Here is a 26,300-nt window from a genome sequence, read left to right as displayed (position 1 = left end):
AATGAGCATCATTCTTTCCATGGCAATGTTTGCATAAGTTCAATAGGAATATGATTTCTTCATAATAGAATGCATAAAGCCAGTTTCCATTTGTCATGCAATTAACTAAGTCTTTGACTGCAATGTCTTGCCTGAAGGAGGCATGCCTGGTTGCTACCAAAAAAAACTTGAGGAACTGAGATTGACTTTTAAAGCCAATAAAAGCTTGCTGGAGAAATGGTGTGATACCATGTTTGGTCATGTGGTTCATAGCAGTCTTTCCAGGTAGGAGTGAAAGTTTCTTTCCTGTAAGATGACAAGGAGGAACCTCAAGACACTATGGGAACCTCAAGGACTTGAAAAATGTAGGTACTGCAGGCAAAGCCTAATGGCAAGTAGGTATGGCTTGGGTTCTGTGCCCAGGAGGGTTGAACCCCAGCAGAGCAGTCTTAAACAGCCTGGATGATCAATTGTCATTCATGTGGTGTTTATGCAAATAATCAGGCCAAACTGAAACTGGACTTAACACAGTAAATGAATTGGTCTTGATTTAGCTTTTTGACAAAAACTAGAGTAATTTTAAAGGAAAAATTATATTTTAATATAATCTGTTATACACAATTATGGAAAGTAGGCTCTAAACTCAGTAAATTGTCTGTGAAACTTTATTTCTCACCTATCAACTAGACTGGGTCCTGAATTTCTCCAGCTTCCTTTCAAATTAATGTTTCATTTTTCCTTTATCATTTCATTTGGAATTACTGAGAACTACTGATGCAATATCAACCACATAGAATTTACCTGAGCACCTGATAATATCACCAGGGACATTTAAACTACAGATAAAAGAGGATCTATCAGCCTGGCTGGTGTGGTTCAGTGGATTAAGCACCAGACTGCAAAGCAAAGGTTCACCAGTTTGATTCCCAGCCAGGGCACATGCCTGGGTTGCAGGCCAGGTCCCAAGTATGGGGCACATGAGGGGCAACCACACATTAATGTTTTTCTCCCTCTCTTTCTCCTTCCCTTCCCCCCTCTCTAAAAAATATATAAATAAAATCTTTTTTTAAAAAGGGGGATCAAATTGGCACTGATTGATTTCATTACAACAAAAGCCTTACATTTGGGAGTCTTCTCATCTATCACTCTTGCAGACTATGAAACTGGCTTATGATTTGCTGTGTCCATTAAACTTTGTCTTCTTTCTGTTTTCATAGAATGTATACTATGCCCTTGTTTACCTACTTTCTCTATCAAATTCTTGGGGGTTGTCTGGCGGGAGTCTGCAGAATCAACACCTTCCCTCAATGGGTGGTAATACTGGCCACTGAGAAAAACCACCCAGACTGTTGGGTCTGCACAGATTTCCTGACCATGGCCTTTGCCAGCCTGCCAGGGTGGACCCACCCTGTGAACCAGATACACTGGGACTGGCTGCAAGGCTAGAAGGCTTCTGACCTCCTCTTCAAACAGACATGTGAGAAAGGGTTTTCCATCTTCAGAAAGCAGGCTAACTGTATCAAGCCATAGCTCACATATGCAATTTGGGATGGTGTGAGGAGGCTGTCAGCATTACAGCTAGAAGTATGACAGTCCAGTCCAGAAACAGGACTGCAATTGAAAGTGTGCAACTCATGGAGTGGATGCCAGCAACCCTGTGCAAGAATATTATGGTACTGACTGCTACAGACTATTGGTGATGTTCCCTCCTCCTGGGTCTCTTGGGCTTCTTCATTATATTTTTAGTCTTAGAATGTAGTCTTTACTGTATCTGTGGTATATGGATGCAAAGTGCCAACACGCTCCCCACACTGGTCGCCTACTGGAAGAATTAACACAAAGAATGTGAGATGGAAGAGCAATGTTGGGGTGAAGTGTGGGGCCAATACATGACTCTCCCACCACCTGTGACCACCTGTCGCCAGAAGGAATGTGTTTTGTTTTGGGAATGGTTTGAAACTCTCTCCTTATCTCCTTTGGGAAGTGGTTTCTTGTCCTGTGACGTGCTTCTTAACCTCTTCCTTCTGTACATGCACACTGACGTACTGTAGCTCTGGCCCACACATAGGTCTGCACAACCTGCACCTGTGCTGCCTTTGTCTGGGGACCCCTTATAAAGAGTCTCAGACTGGAGGAGGTGTGGTCTCTCACGCACTCTGGTTTGGGGTTCTGTGCTACAGTACCATAGCTAGAAAGTAACAGAAGTGGGATTCAAACCCAGACTTTCTGACACTGTGGGGTAGCTCAAGACATGGCCCCTCCACTTGGAAGAACAGATGGCTACCTGGCCAGCAGCCATAAGGAATGAGGAAAACAGTCTCTCAAGGCCCCTGTGTCTCAAGGCTCCTGTGTGTTATCACAACCCTGCAGCACTTTCACACACTACAGCAGCTCCCTCCCTGCTGCCACTGCTCCCTCCCTAAGCCTGTAAGTAGCCACCAAGGCTGGAGGCAAGGCTGCTCTAGGACACCATCAGTGCCCTTGTGATGTATAGGTCATCCACCTCTGCATTACTTACAGAGGTATGCACTAAAATAACTTTCCATATAAAAATGATCTCTATTAATCTGTGCATTTAAACTAGCCACCATCAGTGCCTTCCCCTGGAACGTAATAAACAGCATGTCCACACCTACTGGTCCTCTGGGTGGTATGTTCAGAATATCACAAACACTTAAGCAGCTCCATGGCTTGGAGCTCCTGCGTTACAGATGCCAAGTCTCACTGTCTCCTACTATTCAAAATCCTATTGCACCAATCATAGCTACTTCTGCTCCTGCTCAGGGAAGAGGGTATGAGAGTGAGATACAGGTCATCCAGGCTTCTTGAAGGTGGTCAGCTCACCCTGGAAGAAAACAAGGAACATACCTGGGGCTGGCAATTCTGCCTAGCTACAAGGACAGAAGTTTACTTTGTGTTCTATGTATCAAAATTCAAATGGCAGAGCAAACTAGGCTGTTGTAGAAGGCAACATTAGTGTCTCTATGTAGTGGGACAGAATTCCACTCCCAAACCCTTTGTAACTACTAAAGCCCTAAATCCACCCTGCAAAAATTTCAGTATTATATGAGATCGTCTTCAGAATGGTGAATAAAAGTTTGTATGTCAATAATTGGCCTTTATTTCCTAAAATCACTTGCAGAGGTATGCATAAAAATAACTTTCCATATAAAAATGATCTCTATTAATATGTGCACTTCACATATATAAAAGAAAGTAAATTAACTGAATTAAGAAACTGACAAAATTTGGTCGGCAATATCTTCATTTTGATAACAAATATACTGGCTTCAAGAGTCAATGGCAATTGCAGACAATTATTTACAAACAAGGGTTAATTATTTTGAACATAAGTGATCAAGTTTATTCATCCATTAACATAAGCAAACAAATGGTTTACCTGACTTCAAGGGTACAATAACAGACGGTAGGCAACTGCAGGTCTTTTGGACTCCTTGGACCCCATAAAGAGTGGACCCTGGACTGAGGTTTCCTGGCCCAGCCTGCAAGGCCCCCAGGCACCTGAGCAATCCTTGTCAGACTGAGAAACACTCCCCCTTGGCAGGGAGCTCCCAGCCGGCAACTTCACCATTCTCACCACCACCAGGTTCCTCCTCAAGGGTTTACAGGCACAGGTGGTACTTATCACACTATTAGAAGGACGGCCTGTTTTATATGCCTTATTTAAACCTTCAGATGCCTGCCCACAAAGCTGCCACCACACTGTACCACTGCAGGGAGCAGCAGCACACCCCCAGGAGCTGGGTGGCTCACAAGCCTGGGTGGTGACATGCAGCGATGGCCCTTAGGGAGAGGGGGTCACTCCCTCAGATAATTCCCTATTAAAATCCACTTCCTGACCATTTTTCTACTTAAGCCATGAATTGCTAGATTCCAGAAGTCACCATAGATCTAAATTGATGGCTGAAAGCAGTTAATAACTTTCACATATTATTAAACAAATGAAAAACACTATTTAGAATTTGGTTCTGACTAAATGCCAGTAGGATTCATGTTAGAAACAACAGGAGTAGGGTTTCAACATCTTATACATGTGAGCTCTGAGAGTTCCCTCTCCTAGAATTCCACCTAGAATCTTAATGCCAAGCCTAATTACCACTAAGACATTATTCTTTTTGATGGTGGAAGGAGCAAATACCTATTGCAGATAATAGGCACATACACTTTTACACATACATTGCAAAGGAAAAACAAAAAAAAAAGTACTGTTCTGAACAAATGTTCTTACTTGGCTTTCATCAGTGGCACGGCTGTTAATTATAAATGCTTATCTCAATTGCCCAAACCAGCTTGGAGGTGATCTCAGTGTCATTTTCCAAAAGGTTGGTTAACTGATTGCTTGAAAACAAATTCATTCTGCAAATATCAAAACGCAAACAAATTCTCTTTGCTAATCCAACTGCAGCAAAGCCAGGCTGTTTCTGAGGCGGGCTCTTCCGGCCCCTCCTTAGCTCCGGCCCCTGCCTTGGCCCGGACTTCCCCACCTCTGCTCTTTCAGAGCCAGGTGTCTGGCGATCTCGGCATCCCGTCCCGTCTGTGCGCGCCAGGGGCTGCCCAGGCTCCTAACCTTCTGGGCTGTCCTCCCCCTGCCACCAAAAATCTTAAAATTGTTGTTCTGCACTCTTCAAATCAACCACTCACGTGTGTCAGCTTTACACCTTACCTCTAACTCTAGATGCACACTTCTTGGCAAACTGCTTCCCTGGAGAAGCACTGGTCAGTACCACAGAGACACAGGGCCTCAGAAGCCCTCATCCGGTCTCAGAAACCCGAGAAACTCAACGGAGCCACCCACCATCACCTTCTGAACCCCACTATTTGCAGGTTAGACCCAGGTGATTATGTTCTAAATAGGACACATCTGAACACATTTAGCTGGCTATGTCCTGAACTTTTACACAATATACCTATGTCTGGGCTTGATTTGTTTAACCTACCTACAAGGTAATAAATTAACCTCTTACTACAAGCATACTTCAATTTATTGTTCTTTGTTTTACTGCACATCACAGATACCACGTGTTTTATAAATTAAAGGCAAGGCACTCTATCAGCAAAAAATTATGACTCACTTTATTGCGCACCTTGCTTTATCGTGGTGGTCTAGAATGAAGTGCGTAATACCTCTGAGATATGTCTGCATTCACAGGAGCTGGCAGAAGACACAAGACTGCTGGGTCAGAGACAAAGAACTTTATTATTCATTCACAGCACAGCAGGCAACAAAGCACCATGTTTGTGTCAGTTCTCCTGGACACCAAAATCTAACGGGGGTGGCATTAAGGGCCCCAGATGGAAGCTGCATGTGCTGCTTATGTTCACATCATAGCTGAGAAACCTGTGCTTAGCAAACCTGCTGCTTTATACTAAGCAGTGAAATTGCTCTTTGTTCCCAAGAGATACATCATCTCATCCTTCAAGGTTGCTCATTGCAAACATAACCCTAAGAAATGGCCCAGTACAGAGCATTGATGGCACACCCAGGAAAAGACGGAAAACAACACAAGGGACCTGTGAAGGGGTGTCTCCCCAAAGCCTGTGTGTATTGCTAAACTGAGATGAAAACCCTTATAGGGTTCATGGTCCCAGCAACTACTTGCTCCACGTGGATTTCCACCACAGTCTTCGAGTCAGGAATTGTCAAAGCAGCAGCGTATGCCCTGCATTGGGAGGGGACTTTCAAACACCTATAATTTCATTGTTTAGTCCAATACCACAGTGTGAGATCAGCTTCTCTCCCCCCCCTGTACAACGGCCCCACACAGCCTGTGTCTCCTCCTTTCTGTCTCACCACCTCCACCTTGGAAATTTATCTGTATTTGGACATGTATTTTTTAAATTAAAAAAATAATGATAAACTGATAGTGGACAGGACAGAAGCTGGTTTCGACCTGGGCAAAACTTTAGTTCCAGAAATTCTCATCTATAGAGTTAAAGGAAGAGAAACGACTTACGATGTCAGAAAATGAAAAACACTGAGGAAAAGTTCCACTTGGCAAATGCTCACACTCTGAAAGGTACTTTAGAGAAGGAGACAGCTTCTATTTTATAAGGTCAGCAATTTTTCCAAACATATTTTTTACTTCCTGTATACTGAAAAACAGTTTAAATGTCTGACTGTTTAAAGTTCAACAGCCCATAAAAGCATACATGTAAATACAAATTCGCAAGCATGTAAATATAAATTCAATGAGAAAATCTGTAATTATCACAGAATAAATTGCACATTAATAAATTAAACATCATAAACATACCTACTTGTGCATAACAAATTTTTGCAGAGGGGCCTAAATGGATGGTGATTTTGTTCCTATGTTAAGAAAATAACTTTAGCTTTAGCTGATATATTTCAATAATTATTGGATATCTACTATATTTTACATATTTTTCCAGGCATATTTGTATTATTAGAATGGTAATGTTCTACATATACTACCACTACAACAACATTAGCAGCAACCAAGAAACGACCCTCTCGGCAAGACATAAGATACGTTGGTGTCTGTGACAGGGAAACAGAGGTCTGGTCAGGCCATGCCAGGGGTGGGCACGGTGGACAGCTGCAGCTCACCATGAGAGAAAGTTAAGGTCCAAAAGATAGGGCAATGGAGCAGCTGCCCAGGCTAGAAAATTCTCAGCTAGATCCAGTTACCAAAGGAAAGCATGGAAATACAGTCTCCCGCAGTGAGTAAAGGAGAACAGAAAACAAAGGTTGGCATGAGTGAAAAGTTCCGTCATACAGCGTGCATTTCCCTAACATGGAAAGTTGAGGTTCTTGAACACCTTTCCTGGGCGATAATGCCCCAAAGCCTGCATCTGTGCTGAGCAGTCATCCGTCCCACACATGATTACAATATCAGCACCCACTGAGCACTCACCCTCTCAGGCCCCGTGCTCAGAGTTGTATGTGCATCATCTCACTGAGTCGTTACAGTTTTCCCAGAGGTAAGGCACTACTGTTACCCACTTTGTGCCCCAAAACAACAGTTCAGAATGATGAAGTAATGGTTCATGGTTACATAGCTCAGAAGTATCAAGGCCAATAGCTCACCCCAAGTAGTTTCGTGATTGCCGTCTTATATGCTACAACATTCTATGCATAGTTTGGGGAAGGGGGGTGGAAAAGGTTAGAAATGAAGAGTAAACATCCCCCTTCTTTTTAAAAATCACCTTGTCCTACCTGGAGCTCATCAGCGCAAAACAAACAACAAAATTAATATCATGGGGACTTCTGGTCAAGATGGCAGCATAGGCAGACATGGCTCACTTCGTCACACAACCACATCAAAAATACCACAAAATTATAGAACAACCATCACTCAGAACCATCAGAAATCGAGTTGAATGGAGGTCTGTCAACTACGAAATTAAAGAAACTACATCCATCCAGACTGGTAGGAGGGGTGTGAACACAGAATGGGATAGTCCCTCACCCACGTGGTGGATAAAAATTCAGGAGGGATACCTCAGGAGTGAGGAGTCCCAGCCCCAAACCAGCCCCAAAGCAGCCCAGGGTTTCAGTGCCAGGAATATAAGTTTCCACTTCTGGCTGTGAAAACCGGCAGGGATCAAATAGAAGAAACTGCTGAGTTCTCAAGCAGTTCTTAAAGAACCCACACAGGGACTCACCTACTCAGACTCATTCCCTCTGAGCTTCAACACTAGCCTGAAAGGTACCAGTGGCATACAGGGAGAACCTGAGGTGCCTGGCATCAAGGTAAGCAGAGGTCATTGTCTCTTTTCCAAAGCCTCCCCCTACAAAGCCAGCAAGCTGGTCTCATTTTGAAATTCCATCAACCTAGCTAACACTATATGACCTGCCTCGGAGATCCCCAGAGATCCCACCCCCACCCAATTTAAAGGTCCATCCAAGTTGCTCTTACATATGAATGGCTAGTCTTGGCTCCTACTTCACAACTTCCTAAATCTTCTCAAATAAACTACAGCTGGCCCGAGGCCCAGCACTAGCAGCAGCCAGCCTAGACTCACAGCTTGGCTTCACCTGGGAATCTCCAAGCCCAGCACAAGTAGCAGCCATCTTAGATTGCTTTATAGCTCAGGCAGGGTGGCCCGAGGGTGTTCACTTGCACACCCAGTGAACAACTACAGACCACATTGGAACACCAGCATCCTGACCCTGCACGGCTGATCCTACAGAGAAGGCAGAGGTTGGTGGTAAGTGGTCACAGCCAATCCTTGCATCTGACTGACCTGGGTAAAGTCCCTCCCATTGACCTGACAACAGCAACCAAGGTTCAACTACAAGAGATATACCCACAGAGAGGGTGTACCTAGAGTACCCAGCTTGGGTGATGGGCAGGCTATGTCACTGGCCCCTACAGGACACCTATTATTATATCAGGCCACACTACCAAGATAGGGAGTCAAAGCAGCTCTACCTAATACATAGAAGCAAACACAGGGAGGCTGCCAAAACGAGGAGACAAAGAACCATGGCCCAAATGAAAGAACAAATCAAAACTCCAGAAAAAGAGCTAAATGAAATGGAGCTAAGCAATCTATCAGATGTAGAGTTCAAAACACTGGTTATATGGATGCTCAAGGAACTTAGTGAGGACCTCAGCAGCATAACAAGATCCAATCAGAAACAAAGGGCACACAAATTGAAGTAATGAACAACTTACAGTGAAACAACAGTAAAGCAGATGAAGCCAAGAATCAAATCAATGATTTGGAACGTAAGGAAACAAAAAAAAAAAAGCCAATTCGAACAAGAAGAAGAAAAAAGAATCCAAAAAATGATAGCATAAAAAGCCTCTGGAACAACTTCAAGAGGCCCCACATTCATATCTTAGGGGTGCCAGAAGGAGAAGAGAAAGAAGAAGGAATTATAAACCTATTTTGAAAAAATAATGAAACAAAACTTCCCTAATTTGGTGAAGGAAATAGGCATGCAAGTCCAGGAAGCACAGAGAATCCCAAGCAAGATGGATGCAAAGAGGCCCACTCCAAAACAATCATAATTAAAATGCCAAAGGTTAAAGATAAAGGGAGAACCTTAAAAGCAGTAAGAGAAAAGCAGAGAGTTACCTACATAGGAATTCCCATGAAACTGTCAGCTGATTTCTCAAAAGAAACTTTACAGGCTAGAAGGGATTGGCAAGAAATATTCAAAGTCATGAAGAGCAGGGACCTATAGCCAAGACTGCTCTATCCAGCAAAGCTAACATTTAGAATTGAAGGACAGATAAAGAGCTTCCCAGACAAGAAAAAAACTAAAGGAGTTCATCATCACCAACCCATTGTTATTTGAAATGTTAAAGGGACTTATATAAGAAAAAGATCACAACTATGAACAATAAAAGGACAAAAAATACATATCTATCAACAACTGAATCTAAGAAACAAAGCAAACAAGAACAGAGACAGAATCATGGATATAGAGACCATTTTAATGGATATCAAAGGGGAGGGGAGTGTCGGGGAATGGGTGAAGAAGTGAGGGGACCAGGAAGTACATACAGGGAGTTGCAGAATAGCCATGGGGATGTTAAGCACAGTATAGGAAATGGAGTAGCCAAAGAATTTATATGTTGACCTACGGACATGAACAATGGTGGGGGGGACTGCCTGAAAGACTGGGGAGTACTGGGCAGAGGGGGGAAAAGGGGGGAAAACCAAGACAACTATAATAGCATAATCAGTAAAATATAATTTTAAAAAAGGAAAAAATTTCACTCCTTTCAGTAATTAATTCCTTTCAGTGTTCACATTTGGTAATAAAAAAACAAATAGGACATAAGTGAATTCATAAATTATGTTAACCACCACAGAATCTTCAAACACCTAATAGCTTGTTTAAGTGAAATATGAACAATATTAGAAATGACAAAGAATTTCAAATAATATCTATGCCATCAAGTTTAATCTACTCAATATGCAACTTTATGTGCAAATTAATTGGAAGCCTGTGTGTTTCTGCTAACTTAAAAGCCACATATGGAATACATATAAAGCAGTTTTTGAGCCTGCTCATTCCAAAGCATGAGAGTAATACATAATAAATAACCTGAATACTTACTCGACATAAGCAAGGTTGATGTTAATCAAATTGACTGCACCAAAGCTGCTTAGCAGAGCTAAACGGCGCCAAAACGCTCGGTCCTGGAAACTCGGGCAACTGGCAAGCACACAGCCTACAGATAGCACAGGCCAAACGCAACCTCATCCCAGTTCAATGCATAAATGGTAAACAGATGCCTTCTCTCCCACTCCCCCTCCACACACTCTCCCCACACAGCAAGGCCGGGCAAGAATGGCTGAGCCCACTGAGCCCCCAGCATAGCAGCTGTTCCCTGCTTTAAAAATTGGGCGTTCTCTTTAAAACTTTGTTTGGAGGGAGAAAGCAGACTTGCGGGGCAGGGGGGGAGGGGCAGGTGAGAGAGGGGAAGTGGGAAGGAGGTAAAACCAGAGGGCTTTTTAAGGTCCCTTTTAACATATAAATTCTAAGATAATATAATCAGGACGGCAAAAAACCAATGAAAAGATAGTTCCAATAAGTGGGCACTAAAATAACCCACAAGAACACGGAATTAAGTATTTGCATTCCTGCTGAAAATAACGCCAACCTGCTGTTCTCTCATCAGCAGGTTAACCTTTTAAAAAGTGAGAGCGAGATATAGCTTTCCTAAAAGCAAAGGCCCTGTCTTCTCAATTTGGAATTAGAACCACAGAAAGAAGGGAGATGAAAAGAGGAAAATTCAATAGAATGGACGCTTAAAATTTAAAAACTGCACTTGAAAGGTTCTTAGCAACAATTAATGATGTCTTAGTGCCTCCAGCTAAAATGTACTAATTTCACTGCTCAGAGTTTATTTTCCAGTCTTCATCTAAGAACAAAAAATATAATAATAGTCTATTTTTCTGGTTGTGGCTTAGTATCTAAAACTGATCTCTGGTTTTTATTTTTAACGTAAAAGAAGATTTCATTTAGTTAGCATATTTATCATAGTATGTACTGTGATAACGAAATTTTAGTCTTTATGCAAATGATAATTTTTAGAGGTCATATAGTCACCTAGGTAGCTTCATTTCTCCAAAGAGCACATTATCTCCTTAACAACCACAAAAAAGATTCCAAAGATATAGATGAATACATCATATGCATGAAGACTATATACTGATAATATATACATTAAAAATCAAAGGATATATATCAATATTTAAATGGAACATATATGTATTTCACAAAATAGAAAAAAATATTTCAACCCTCTTTTTAGTGAACCCCGATCCCTTCATTTCTAAAATCTTGATTCTGCATATTTTAAAAAAGATGAGTAAAACACTACTTTTGCACCTTTTATGTAACAGTTTTAAATCCTCACCTGAAAGCAACTTTAAAATTCTCAAATCATACAGCACACACATTAGGCATTATTAAATCTCACAGACTCAGGATAAAAGTGAAAATGCCACACATAACTGCATCCTCTAACCATCTCTTCATTCAATTTAGTCTTTCAAAAACCAATAGATGAACCTAACAGAACAGGTATCAAAGAAACACTATTTTCAACAGGATTCTAGTTATGAGATTTATAAAAAAATACTAAGTAGCATTTCTCACATGATATGGCATGTAGGCACCGATAATAAAACGTGCTCCAAAAGATCTCAGCTACATTTTTTTGTTTACATAAAGGTCATGTTGAAAAGAAACACTGAGCTAGGAGTCAGGTTTGAGTTATCGTTTTTCAGTTACTTAACGCTGTAACTCCTTTAGAAGTATAGGTTTCTCTCAAATGACTAAAGCAGACTTATTGATTTTTTTTGGTTGTGTGAAATTGATTATTTATTCACAAGGTATTTGTTCTGTATGTTGAAAACAGTCTAAATGTTATCCTGAGGTGAACATGCTGGTAAATTCAGAAGAAACACTAAAGGTAATGGGGAAAAGCACGTTTCTCGTTTACAAACTTAAGTAACTCAGGTTTGCTAAAATCAAATCTCTGTAAGTGACTACAACTGCAGCTCTACAAAAAATTTTGGTTGTCTGTTTTAGGGTATTTGCTCACAGCTCTTAGAGCATTTGTCTAGGAGTCTCCACTTTTACTACAATTAAACCAAAAGAATTACTAGAACTGTACTGAACTTCTTCTCCAAAAAGAGGTGTATTGATGTTGCTGAATTGTTTTTACAATAGAAAAGCATAAGTGTCTTATTCTAACAAATGCATCAAATAAATGGACTCATTACAAAATGTAACATAATTGATATAGTAACTTGAAGAAAGAGGAGAGGAGAGAACAAAAGTCACTGAGACAGACTTCCTAACTTCCTGTAGCCTGAGATACAATTTTCCAAAGTATTTTCATTTTTATACCTAAGATGTCGCTAGCTACTCCCTGGAGCTGGGGTGGGCAACAGTTCAGAAATGGGGGATGCCCTTCTTTTATCACTAATAAGAAGTAGAACCTGGAGTAGGCAAAAATGTCAACACATACCCCCACCCACTGTACTTCTAGGGCTCTATCCATCTCACTAACGGGGTTCAGCTCACAAATGTATGCCTGCCTGTGAATTACTTGAAAGCAGTGTTCCCCCAAGTGTGATTCCCTGGTGACCTGGGGTGCCAGAAGAGACAATTTTAGAATATAGCATTCAATAACTTTGAATAAGAACGTCATTCCCTGTTCTGCTTTTTTCATCCTCTGCTCTAGTCATGGAGAAAGTCTCCATTTGATGCCAGGGTGCCGAACACGCTGCACACTTGTTAACCTCCCCAGTAACAAAGGAAAAGCTGCCTGACTCAGGCCTGCCAGCAGGCACCAAGAGCTACCTAGAAGTTAATAAGCCATATTATTGTCATTGTATGCACTGGAAGAGTAATATTTTTCTAGTTTCCTTTTGAAAGAAATGTATTTAAGCTTTAAAATGGAGTCAATTTAAAAGAAAATTAGTTTGAAATGATCTAGATCCTTGCAACTCAAAATGAGATCAGTGGACCAGCAGCTTCCACCTCAGCTGGGAGCCTGTTACAGGTGCAAGATCTTCGGCCCCTCTGATACCTGCTCCGTCAGAATCTGCTTCTTAAACAAGACCCCAGTGTGATTGTACGCTCATTGAAATCTGAGAAACACTGGGGTAGCCCAAGAGCTCATCCAAAACCGTGCAGGCAGTTTGCAAATGACCGAGCACTGAGATGCACAGGTACCGATCATCAGGCGGCTCTCCCCAACACTCTGGGGAACCAGGTGGAGGAGGGCAGGACAAAGAGCAGCTTGAGCTCTCCCAGTGGGGAAAGCTCTCCATCAGTGGAGTGTGAGATCAATGAGCAAATCTAAACCAGGAGTGCTGGGGGTGTAATGGGTAAGCTAAAATCACTTTAAATACGATCCTAAAACATCCTGTCATGCTACACAAATCATTCTTTTTACCAATGGCTATTACAGTAAAATTCTACTTAGCCCTCTCCTTCGTCCCTCCTTTACCACCTTCGAGGGCTGGGGTTTTCTGCACACCTGCTGCCTGAGAATGGTGGCAAGGCTCGTGCCCTGGCTTTTTCTCCCAGGGATGAGCGCAGTTACGGAGAAGGTTATTCTCAGAAATAGGACAGCCTGGGTCTTCTGCTTCAGGTGATAGTACTAGAGGCAAAATACCACAGCTGTCCAGGCATCCCACTCATGCCCCAGAGGAGAAGCCAGGCAGCTGCTCACCCACCAAGATGGGTGACCCACTTAGGCAACGATTCAGGCAGTTCAGCCAAAGTCCTGGCTGTGAATCCACTGGAAGAACACGCAGGGAGAAACGTGAGGTATCTGTACCACTGACTTGAGGATCGCTTTCCAAACCTAAGGAATTTATCTGAAATACATGAAGTAAAACAAAGACCAAAATTTGAAGGACTTGTGATACCAGAGAAGATAAAAAAAAAAAATAGTTACAGCCCTCTAGATAATTCCAGAATATCCAGACTTAACAAATGTTAATAAAATGTTTCCATTCCCCCCCCCACCAGGTGCTTGGCTAAAACTCAACTTCCTAGTACAAAACACTAACATAAGACAGTTTGGTTTTGCAAAGAAAATGAAGAATGAATCTAACTGGGTAAAGAAAAATGGGAAAATTAACAACAAACAATAGACACGAACTCAGAGTCTGGTATCCATGATAAGAATTACATGCCACTCATTTCAATGAAAAGAACATTGTGAACATTTGTTAGATCTTTCTTCCCTTTAGTTATCTTGAGAATGTACTTATGTAGGCAGAACATTAAAAAGAACAAACAATATATGTGACAATGTAAGATTATTTTCATGGTTCTGAAAGAAATTAGGAAAAACAGCCAAACAGCAATTACGGGTCTTGAGGAAAACAGAATAATAATTGCTAATACCTTTTGCTTATTCCAAGCAGTTTATACATATTAACTCCTCCAATCCTCACGACTGGAGATAGTGTTTAGGCCTTACTACTACCATTGATAACATTAACACTAAGCTAAGAATGCCACTTTGCAGATGAAAAAGAAACAAAATGCAAGGAAGTAACCTACCTGAGGTCACAAGCTGGAGAAAGGGGCTTGGTAAAAGTTCACACGTACTCAGTGCCCAAACTCCTTCCCACCACCCGCCTCGCACAGGAGGCTCTAAGGATGCCCACGGCAGGATGAGACTTTCCTTGCTCTCTAACACGGTACTCCACAAGGCACTTTCCCGAAAGCCCAATGCCTGTGCAGTCTTCATCAGTCAAGGAGCTGGGCCACACTGATCCAACTATACCTTAAAACAGGAAATCAAATACTGGGCCTTAATGCTTCATTCAACAGTGATTAGAACTACAGTACTCACTTGGCAGAATTAAGTTTTAAGGCTGCTTCAGGGGAAATGTTAACAGTTGGGGGAAATTTTTGTTGGAAGCAAAACATCATACTTTGAGAAACGCTTCAGTCAAGTATTCCTTTTATTGGGACTACTTAATTAAGTAGAAAAGCATTAAAATAGTTGGCTTGAAAATTTTCAGAGCACCAGCTGTTCCCTCCAGATTTTTGGAAATCTGAGCTTCAGTGACAAGTATAACTTAGGGAAAAAATCCAGCAAGTAAGAAGAGCCCGTTGCCTTGCAATGCTTACCTAAATTGTGAACAGGAGCTGCGAGGGCTCTAGAATGTCACTGTGATTTTCAGTGAGGGGAGCCAGCATGTTTTCTCATCCATTTCCAAACACCATTTTGTTATTGTGGTTGGTAAGTGCATTACTTAAAAATTATACACTGCATTTCATAATTAACAAACCCGTCTGTACGGGGTTGGCCAAAAAGTCCGTTATGTTTCCGTATGGTGTCTCTAGCCGTGTTTTTGTCTTGAACATCATTCGAAACAATTTTGTTAGATTGTATTGTGTCAGCTGTCCTATCAACAGTGCATTTTTTTTAAAAAAGTATCAAAGTTCGGGAATTTCTGTGCAGCCATTGTAATACTGAAGATGGAAGAAAATACGCAACATTTTCTGCATGTTATGCTTTATTATTTCAAGAAAAGTAAACATGCAACTGAAACACGAAGAAAAGATGTGTGCAGTGTGTATGGAGAAGGTGCTGTGACTGATCCAATGTGTCAAAAGTGGTTTGCAAAGTTTCTTGGTGCTATTGACATTTTGGCCAAATAGTTATTTGCTGTGGGGCTGTCTTATACACCTGCAGCTGTTAGCGGCACCCCGGGGCTCTACCCACCAGAAGCCAATAGCAGGAGATAGCCGGCATACTCAAAATATCCAAATCAACAAACTTTTTGGTGAAAATAAAAAGTGTGTCTTTTTATTTTATTGAAAAAAACGTAATGGACTTTTTGGCCCACCCAGTACATACAGATAACATCACAGTGCTAACCACAGGGTTGGTGTGCCCATTGGGGTTTGTTTTTTTAGTAGTGATGGTGACCATGTCCCACTACAACATCTCCTAGAGATAATTTAGATTTTTATTCAAAATTGTATTTCTTTCAAGACTTTTTTACTTGAGGGGTCCAGCCATAGTCAAGCACCTAATTTACTTTTAAAGGGGGTAAGGGAAAGGAAGACATCAAGAAAATCATGGGAAAATTCACTCTACATATACTGAATATTCTACATTGAAACTTTTCTTTCTAAAGAAAACTGACAGAGATCAGGGCTGGGTGTCGTGTATTTACTTCACTGCCGGCTCTTGGTGACAGTGCTGCAAAATTCTGCAGGCGGGAAGAAATGTCCCCACTGCGCCGTCAGGGCGCAGTGAAGTCCACATAACTGCTATGGAGGTGCAGGAAGCACTCCCCCCCACCCAGAACAAGGCTAGGGAGGCTGGGGGCCCAGGAAGCCCGGGAAATGGGCTACAAAGCAGAGCGCCTTGGGCAGGGAGGCTGGTTTCCTAGGGAAGAACGGCTGGCTTGGGCAGGGAGCAGTTTGCGGCCTAAGCGTCTGCGCTTAGACCAGGTCCACTGCGCTGAAGTGTGCAGGGCAACAAGTCCAAACAACCAAAGTGCCTTACTTCTTCCTTGTTCCTGTGGAACAGACAGCTTCTATCCCCAGCTGCGCTAATTTTTAGCATACCAATTGCAGCTCAGGTGGTTCTCTTTAGCAGAGATTTTCTCATTGTGTTTTCAAGTTTGCCTCCAGGTTTAAAAATAAACTGGCATTTTTAGATTATTAAAAAATTCCACAAGGGATGAAGTGGGCCATACTATTTTTTTTCTCATAAGCAAGGAACACTGGCAAGGTGGCTGGTGAAGTCAGACACCTTTTGGTCAGAACCCTGCACCACCCACTCCCACACCTGTCCCCCCCCCCCCCACAGAGAGCCACGGGAGGAGACGCCACAGCTTGCCCAGAAAAACAAGCCAGAGCTACTCAACCTCAGCTGAGCATCAAAATCACCTGCAGGGATTTAAAAAACAAAAACCACGAATACCAGGGCCCGTCCCAACCTACTGAATCTGATCCCGGCTACAAAGACGGACATTTCCTGACTAACAACTTACTGTGTGTGCAGCTACACCTACACAGGGATGCAATATCAACCAGTCCTGCAGGAGGCACCCTAGTCAGTGACAGACTTCCTATGCAGAGGAGAGAAATCCACACCAGAAAAAATTTTTTAAAAAACATGTCTGACCACCAAGACTAAAAACCATCTGAAGGCTACAGTGGTGGTTTTCAATTGTTTAAGCTGTAGACCCCCTCTTCTTTTCCAAGCAAAACCCTCATGGTACCCCAGAATATCAAACCTAATGGCTGACTTTTTCGGGGGCAGAGAGGTCAGACACACACCCATTCAGGCCCCTGCACACTCAGGGAAGCCTGAGGCTGCTGGCAGCACAACTTGAAAACCACTGGCCCAGAATAAGACATTTAAATGTTTAAATATATAATTCTAAATTCGAATCATTAACTAGAGAATTAGGGTTCTGATTAGCACTTAGCTTAGGGAGATGGGTTTAACAGAAGTTCACGTGAAAAAAGAGGGGATGGTTTCGCTACACTAGAAATTCAACGCGAGCTGACAATATGCTCTGGCTGCTAGGAAAAGCATGTGCGGTGTCGACTGGGTTCGTAACTACTCTCTGTACCGAGAGGTTTACCCTTTCCAAGGCACCTCCATGAGTGTGATCTCTTTGGATAATAACTCTACAAGCAATCGGAATTATTTCCCCCATACTGTAGGTGAGCAACTGAGGAACTAGTGACAAATCAGGCAGTAGCAGAGGCTTCTGCCTCCAGGTCCAGCATAGCCTGGAGACTTAAGGGGGAGTTGGAGAGTTAAGGACCCACAGCTCTCTGGATGGTTGAAACAGCAGGTAAAGAATGTGTTCCATGCCCTAGCCAGGTAGCTCAGTGGCTTAGAGTGTCATACCAATATACCAAGGGTATGGGTTCAATCTCGGTCAGGGCACAGAGAAGAATCAACCAGCGAATGCATAAATAACTAAACAACAAGTCAATGTTTCTCTCTCCCTTCAGCTCTCTCTAAAACCAATAAATTTAAAAAATACACATTTTTTACAAGAATGTGTTCCATTCCAATTTCTACTCTAATGGAAATGTGTCCAAACAGGACCACCAGCAGAGTACCATGACCAGGGCAAATAACAACGTGGAAAGAATGAATAAAAATCACATAAAGGAAGAGCTTTTAAAGATATAAAACAGGATGTTTAGGAATAACATAATGGCTATTTTTAATCAATGAAGGGCTATGGAAAAGGGAGATTAGTCTTATTTTGTACTATACACATGTAACCGAGGTCATTCTCCTTCTCCTCACTGAAAAATTCAGTCCTAAAGCCATTACTGGGGAGGTCCAAGCATGATGGGCCTTTTGCTCAGGAAGTGGTATTGGGAGGGATGTGCACGTCCAGAGCAGGGTATCACAGTCTGATCAGAGTGAGAAGGGCAGTCACACGGGGGTGGGGGTTGTGGCATGGCATGTTGCAGCACCAGCAGGTACGGAGGAGGACAGCCACGTGAGGGGCTGGGCGGCAAGGGGAGGCTGGCTGCCCACAAGAGCCTCCATCAAATCAGTGAATGGCCAAGAGTCATGGGAGCCAGGAATCTCACTGTCAAAGAAGGTAGTTACAAATATGGAAAAGGAAAAACTGAGAATATACGCTGTGGTATCAGATAGGGATCTGAGGTATCACTGTGAACTTACAGTTTCCAAAATGTATAACTGTATTATGATATAGAAGTGAAGATGTAAATGTGTGTATGTGTGCACTTGTGTATATACACACACACATTCTATTGTCCATCTACCGAGAGATCCCAGGGCTAGTGATAGCCTCACAGCAATGAGCACACTTAACCACTAGATCTTGGCTTCTAAATACCATTTTCCACTCAAAGGAAGCAAGGTTCCCTGGAGAAATGGCTGATACATAACAGATGACACAGTAAAGTACAAGATGAGTTTGGAACACGCTGTTCTACCAGAACACAAAGAAGTACTCAAAGAATGACTAGAGTTAGGGGCACCGGGGGCGGCCGGAAACAGCTGCTTCTGCCAAACCTGGACCAAAGGGAACATCAAAGTAAGTAACAAGAGTAACAGTTTAATGAAAACACACTGAAAGGAAGAAAACCCTAATTTCTTAGTGATGTAAATCAATCACTCAATCAATCAAAAATTTGATGAGGAAAGGGCTATTTACATAGTTTCAAATTAACTTGCCACAGAATGACAAAAATTACCAAAAAAAAACAAACCAGTAAAGAGTGACTTTATGGTAGAGAAGCTTGACAGACAACACCTTAATCAAGTGACCATTATCCGTAGTAGCACAAACAAAAACCAGTGCCACCTGAGGCTAGCTGGGAAAACCTCCTAGCTTACAGACAACATACACTGAAGTGTTGGTATGACAGCCATCACGCTGGCAACTGACTCTCAAATGATTCTGGATAAAAACAATTTGTACCACTTGCAATTTTTCTACAGGTGTGAGATTATTTCAAAATAAAAACTAAAAATCAACAACAATAAACTAGAAGGATAGAAGTTACAGGAAAACAGCCCTGGCTGGTGAGGCTCAGTGGATTGTGCACCAGACCGCAAACCAAAAAGTCGTGGGTTCAATTCCCAGTCAGGGCACATGCCTGGGTTGTGGGCCAGGTCCCCAGTAGGGGGCACATGAGAGGCAACCACCCCACGGATGATTCTCTCCCTCTCTTTCTCCTTCCCTTCCCCTTTCTCTAAAAATAAATGCATAAAATATTTTTAAAAACAAAAACAAGAAAAGAAGTTACAGGCAAATAGATTATATCCAGTTTGAGGATAGATGAAACTCTCCAACAATGAAAGTGGTCCAAAAAGAGATCTATCCTTAACAGGGTTGACAGGATGTTCAGGAGAAAATACTTCGCTAAACAGGAAGTTAGAGGAGATGATGTATTTTACAATGATTTCTTCATTCAGCAAACATGTATTAAACATCCACTGTGTGCCAGACATGGCCTTATGACAATGACTGAGACGCAGTCCCTGCACTTGACGTTGCATAATCCAGCCAACCATGATGATCTGGAAGTTAGAAATTTTAAGAGAGTCTTTGGTGTTAAAATAGAAAGAAGCATGCCACTCGAGAACATTGTCTTGAATACTCCAATTTTCTTTTATGAATTTTTAATAGATGACATAATAGTTTGTTTTTCTATCATATTCTTTAACTACATTTTCATCCTAACATTTTTATGCTTGTGGGTGGTGTTAATTGAGGCACACTCAAAAACTTTATCACTTTTCAATTATGAACAGATGTAAGTAACTAGACGTTTTATTCTAAAATAGCAAGCATCTTCTAAAATAAGTTTCAAAGGAGAAGCTAGGGCTGTAGTTACTGGAAGAGACTTCACACTCCAAACGTGAAGCCTGACATGTTCTTCAGCGCCTCAAGAGTCACTTCACATCTCTGTACTCCAGTTTCTTCATCTGTCATAATAAGCTTGTTAGCTGGTTTGAGATGCATAGAAGAAAGACATCATAATTATAAAGCTCTGTTCAAATACAGGTTGTTTTCACGTTCTGCCGGGGACTAACTATTATTGTGGCCATATTAAGACAGAATGATCCATCTAAATGAGCTCATGTTGGCAATTTTATGGTGGGTGGAACATTAATTGGTTTTCCAACTTTTCCCCTTGGCTTCTTTTCCGTCTTCCAGCCATATCATCAAGCAGGGATGCCTCAGTGCCTTCTCACTGACCCAGGAGTGAGCAACCAGAGTAAGCAAGTAAGTATTCCATTACTTCCCCCACTGAGGTCTGTATACCTTTCTTATAGTTTTTCTGTATGACACTTTCATAACCATATTTAGCTTTCTCCTACCATCTCCCTGTAATTCAAAAGGCAGTTTAGACTTCCATATGGTTGCCATCGGAGCTAACAGATGTCTAACAAATTAAAGCAAAAATTATGCCTTATAAATGGCTGATGTATCATCATTCGAGAACATCTTCAAATTTATAGTGAGTCATAAGATAAGGCTTCCTACTTGATGCCCCCCGAGGTTCCTCAAATCTCCTCCCTGAACTTAAGCCCTGTGGAAACAAATTAGGTACAACATTCTGCCATCAACCCAGGATAAACCTCCACTTAAAGACATAATGTAGTATTTGCAAGCACATCAAAGAGAATTTGGCCTCAAGTACCCAAGGCTGTTCTAATCCTTGTATAGCAAAGAGAACAGAAAAATGAATCATTTGGTTCTTCCAAGTTGTTCAAGGTTTCCACTGATCCATGAGACTTTTTTCTAACAAGTGATGATTAAATCTACAAAATCCATTAGCTTCATCTCCTTTTGATCCAAAGAGTATCATTATTACCTGGTAGTCATGATGCCAACACACCATCAGGCTAAGGTATTCTAGAAATTGTGCCCTGGCTGGTGTGGCTCAGTGGACCGAGTGGTGGCCTACAAACCAAAGGGTTGCCGGTTTGATTCCTGGGCATATGCTTGGGTTGTGGGGCCTGGTTCCCAGTGGAAGGCAAGTGAGAGGCAACCACGCACTGATGTTTCTCTCCCTGTCTTTCTCCTTCCCTTCCCCTCTCTAAAAATAAATAAGTAAAATTTTAAAAAAAGAAATTGTAAAGTCTATGATGGAACTAGTATGAAATCTGAGATGATAACAAATAATGATATTCACCTCTTAAATACTGAGACATCGTGCTTGGTAATACATTTTCTCATCCAACCCTTCGATCTACAGCTACATTAGATAATGTTACTCTTCTCTTATAAACAAGAATTTAAGGTTCAGTACAGCGGACTGCATTTTCCAAAGATGGCCACAACCCACACAACCTACACAAATGTCCATCAAAAGATGGAATTCCTTTCTTCACCCTTTTTAATTGAGCAGGCTCTAATGCATGGTTTAACCAGCGAAATAGATGTAAGTGACAGTTGGCCAGTTTCAGGTACAGTGTTCAGAGGCTGGAGCTTCTTCCATCTCAGAGACAAGAAGAAGCCATGGGTAGAGACTCCAGCCAAGGACTCTGGCCGAGCTCTCCACAAAGCACGCCACCCCAGCTGAGTCTTCAGATGGTTCCAGCCCTGGCCACATCTCACTGCAACCGCAGTTGAGGTCCCAAGGGCCAACTGCCCAGATGTGCCTGGTCAAATTACAGAACTGTGAGCTACTAACAATAAAGTTCAGTATTAAGCCACTAAGTTTGGGGGCTCTGTGTTATGGAGCTATAGATAGCAACAAATACTGAACTAATTTACTTGCCTAGGAAAAGCTCAGATTCACAGCCAGAATCCAAAAGGGTCCAGAGCAAAACATCTGTCAATGGTGGGTGATGGGATTTGGGTGATGGGATTTAGGGATACAGTACCCCAAAGACACAACTGTAAAACAATATTTCCTTTTTCTTCCCTCCCCCCCTTCCTGCTACACAGCCTCAGGGTTTTCCGAGAAATGTCACAGAATGGTAACACCCTCAATAATAGCAATTCCCTTCTGGCTTGAGTTCTTCCAACATAAAATAGGGATAGTAAGATTTTTTCCCACCACCCAGTGATAACTAATGGGAAAGGAATCTGTACAAGATGTTGACTTTGTTACTCAGAATATCATTACCACTGTTATATAAAAGGAATCAGATTTTACATAAGAAATTCTAACTCCAATAATAAAAAGATATTTAATGACTCAAAGGACTATATTTGAGATTCGCAATGGGCACAGGGGAACATGCATTCTATATCAATTAATGAAGAAGACAAGAAGAAATTTGAAAAATATTTTAATAAAGAATCTTTGAGGAAGAAATGAAATAATAAAATTGATCTTCAGACAAGTCTCAGTAAAAGGTCTATAATTTAACAAACATCCCAATACATGTTACTTTCATTATATATTAGGGCCCACCACTAGAATTTTTTTCCCCCAGCATATTGGAACTCAATAGATTCATTCTTTTTCAGAACCAGAAAGAGCCTTACAACTCATCCAATTCCTTCATTTTAACTGCTGAGAAACTGAGGCTTGGGACAGTGGACTGAGCAGCAAGAAGTCAAACTACTCATTAGTAAGAGAACCAAACTCTTAGTCCTGGTGATACTATATTTTCCATTTTTATTTTACCAGAATTTTACCTCCAAGTATCTTCAATGCATTTCAAATTTATTCTAGCATTTCACAGTGTGAACATGAAAGATTAGGAAACCATGCTCTTGTGTTATCAACCTCTTCTTCATAACTGTATGAGCTGTGCCAGGCCTGCCCTTTCTGGAAGCCACAGGGAGAATGTTGACTCTGCAGAGGGCACAGGTGTGCACCTTTACAGACACAGGCTGCCAAGTTACCGACCCCAGTTCTTCCGTCACTAACCTCTTAGTCTGGATTACTTTCATCATATGTCATGGCTGCCTTCCTGTTGATCGCCACCAGAGACCAGGGTACTGACAAACTGGGAGGCTTAAACATGGGGTGATTTTGAAGCAGAGAACAGGATGGGAAAGGTATGGGTGTGTGGGAGAGGGCAGCTATCTCAATGGAAAACTTCAGGCAGGGAAAGGAGTAGGAGGATGAATTGAAAGCAGAGTCCAAGAAGGGCCCCTATAATAAGAAGGGCATCTACATAACAATTCTTCCTTGGGCATCACATTTAGTTCCAAAGCCTACATCTGCTTTCCGGCTTCTCATAAAATTTCCCCCAGAGATGAAGACCTTCAAAATCAGGTAAGATGAGGCTCTATTCTGGAACCGTCTGTGCAACTACTCTGCAACTCCTTGAAGTCATCCACAATTCCACAAGTTTTGCTACAACCTAATCCACAGAAAATAGTAAATTCTCCTCTGTGCACTATACAAAATTATACTAAGCTGTCAGGAAAACAGGCCCAAATCCCTTTATTTCTTTCTACCTCCTGCTATGAAGATGCAGAGAAAATCTCTGGGTGCTTTCTGTTGCCTGGCAGCTAAAATGTGCAACTTTTGGAAGCGTCCAAGTGGGATCCAAAGGACTGGGTTCACTATCCAACACGGTCCAACCACAGTTCTGTGGTCCCTGACTCTCAAAGTCAAGAAGTTCTGAGTTCAGATAAAATCCAAATACCTCACTGAGAAATGTCACTACCTACCACTTTTAAACCCAGCAGGGGTGGGAAGAAAAAAGAAGCAAAGAAAGAAAATAATTTCTTCTTCCTGTATCTGTAGCAGTGTTTATAGGGACAGGGGTGACTGCTAATAGAAATGTGTATAATCACTGGCAAAAAAAAAATCCTGCTTGTGAATGACTGCATGTAATATTCATTTATGTGTCCCTCTCATTATCTTTATCCTCCCTGAGGAGAGATGACATGCTGACACAGAAAGTGGTCCCCAATCCCTTCCATTTCCTTTGACAAAACGGGTATGACCAAGGCGAGATACTCCTATAGAAAACAGAAAATAAAAATAGCCTGGTAATTGTGTGATAGGAAAAAAATACTGAGAGCTATATTGACAACTACTCTCATAATGTATATGTTTACAGCAAATTGCCAAAATTAAAGGGAATCAAAATAAATACACCCTGTGTTCAGAATGCTGCGAATTATTATTGATCCAGCCTTTGCATTATTGTTTATCACACAATGAACCTACACTGGAACAGCAACTTGTAGAACCCCCCCCCCCCCCAGACAGCCACCATCTTTACTTTCCATGGGGCAGGGGAGTGCCCGGTAAGGAAAAGGATGGGTTGGGATGGGATTGGATGGGATGAGATAGGGAGGAAAAATAACACGGTCTTTGAACCGGTTTCCCCTGGCCCTAGTGAACTCTTTGTCTAGTTGCTGAACACGTTTGTGAGATCAAGGAAAAGAATCCAAACAAAAGAGTAGGCGTCCCAGCCCAATTACAATGGGTGCCAAGCATATTGTAGTGCTAGCAGAGCATGGTTTGAATCTTGCGTTCAAGCATTTGCTCTCTCAGTGCCTCCAGTAGAACATGTCTCGCACCCCTTCTCCTTTGCATATCCCCCAAACAGCCCGCTCGATGTCACTCCTTTAAAAAGGGCAAGAGGCACGACCACATGGAAACAAATGTTGATGGTGTCTTCTTATTCTGACAGTAATATATTTAGAAATAAATCCATCCACCTCACGCGCCCACTGTCCAGTCCATTACGCAAAAAGGAGCGCTTTCCAGCCGAAGGGGAAGAGCTGGCAGCAAGCGTTATTTACGTGTGCATTACAGAACCATATAGCGCCGCATCTGCATCCTACACAAAGCCCGAGATGGTGCAGGAAGATACACGCTGAGCAAGGCAAAGACCAGCCGAGGCAACACTGAGCCAAGCCCTCATCCAATCAGAGCCTGGTGAGAAGATGGACCTCAGGGTCGGCTCTGCCCGATTAGCCTTCCCTGTTAAGACACCACGCTCTGCCCAACATCCATTTCCCACCGAGAGCAAATTTAATTCGTGTGGTTGCTCATTTCTCAAACTGCCGAGACCTTTCTTTCATCTGCATCCCCTAGTCGTCCCTTAAAAAGCCACCCCAAGGCCTGGGTGCTCCCTCTCCAGCTCGGTTTTTCTTTTTACCTCTTCCCATTTCCATAAAGCATGAAATGTTTCTCCAACACACAATTTGGAGAGGCTGAAGGCAAATGCCTCTCCAAGCTCCGGCACGTGCCCGAGGGGCTGCAAAAAGTAAAAACAGCAAACAACGCAGGGGAAATCTTCGCGAATCGATCGGCCACGATAGTTGAAATCCCAAAAACCTCCAACTTACCCAAAATATGACATTGAAGCCAAATATGAAATATTTGATGCAACAACTGACTTCAGGACCCTTGTAGTGCTTCCCGGACATCCTCTGGGTTCATGAAGACACTTGTCCCGGCAGCCCGAGTTTGGAGCCCCGGAGCACTGGTGCTCGGAGCAGCCCGGCAGGGAGCAGGGGCTCGGAGACGCCGCTCGGAGCCGCGGCGCGGCGGCCCAAGCTGATCCACGCGGGGTCCGACCGGCGGAGAGCGGCTCCCGTACCTCCAGCCCTGGCACGCCGAGGCCGCCGGAGCCGGGGTGGCCACGAACAGGCAGGGAACCCGCGCGCTGCAAGCCCAGAGCCTTGTCGAAGCTGACCCCGAGCACCAGGCGAGCGCCCGCGCCCCTCCGCCAGGCGACCTCTCCGTCCGTCAATCTACGGGCTTCAGGCAAACGCGGCAACGGCAGATGCTTGAGGGGACGCTACTCGCCTGCTCGCCGGCTCGAGCGCGCCCTCCCACTCCTCGCTCCGCCCGCCGCTCGCTCCACCCGCTTGGCGGGTCGCTCCTCCACCCGCGCAGCCCGCAGCTCCGCCCGCCGCCCGCTCCCCAA

The 26,300-nt window shown here is 42.7% G+C and overlaps 1 protein-coding gene across 1 annotated transcript in view; it reads right to left on the bottom strand.

The window, feature by feature from the left end:
• Nucleotides 1–26,279, bottom strand: part of TSPAN5 (tetraspanin 5) — a 173,616-nt gene extending 147,337 nt beyond the window's left edge. Inside the window, exon 1 of the mRNA XM_037039122.1 lies at nt 25,717–26,279. Within this exon, the coding sequence (XP_036895017.1) occupies nt 25,717–25,797 (81 nt within the window). The 5' untranslated portion in view covers nt 25,798–26,279. The remainder of the gene's footprint in view (nt 1–25,716) is intronic.
• Nucleotides 26,280–26,300: the final 21 nt, after the last annotated feature.

This window comes from Sturnira hondurensis, unplaced genomic scaffold (genome assembly GCF_014824575.4).
Source record: "Sturnira hondurensis isolate 20B ecotype Veracruz unplaced genomic scaffold, ASM1482457v3 Scaffold0025168, whole genome shotgun sequence".
Taxonomy (NCBI): Eukaryota; Metazoa; Chordata; class Mammalia; order Chiroptera; family Phyllostomidae; genus Sturnira; species Sturnira hondurensis.
The sequence above is the reverse complement of the archived record's forward strand: the minus strand, read 5'-3'. Positions and strand labels throughout refer to the sequence as shown.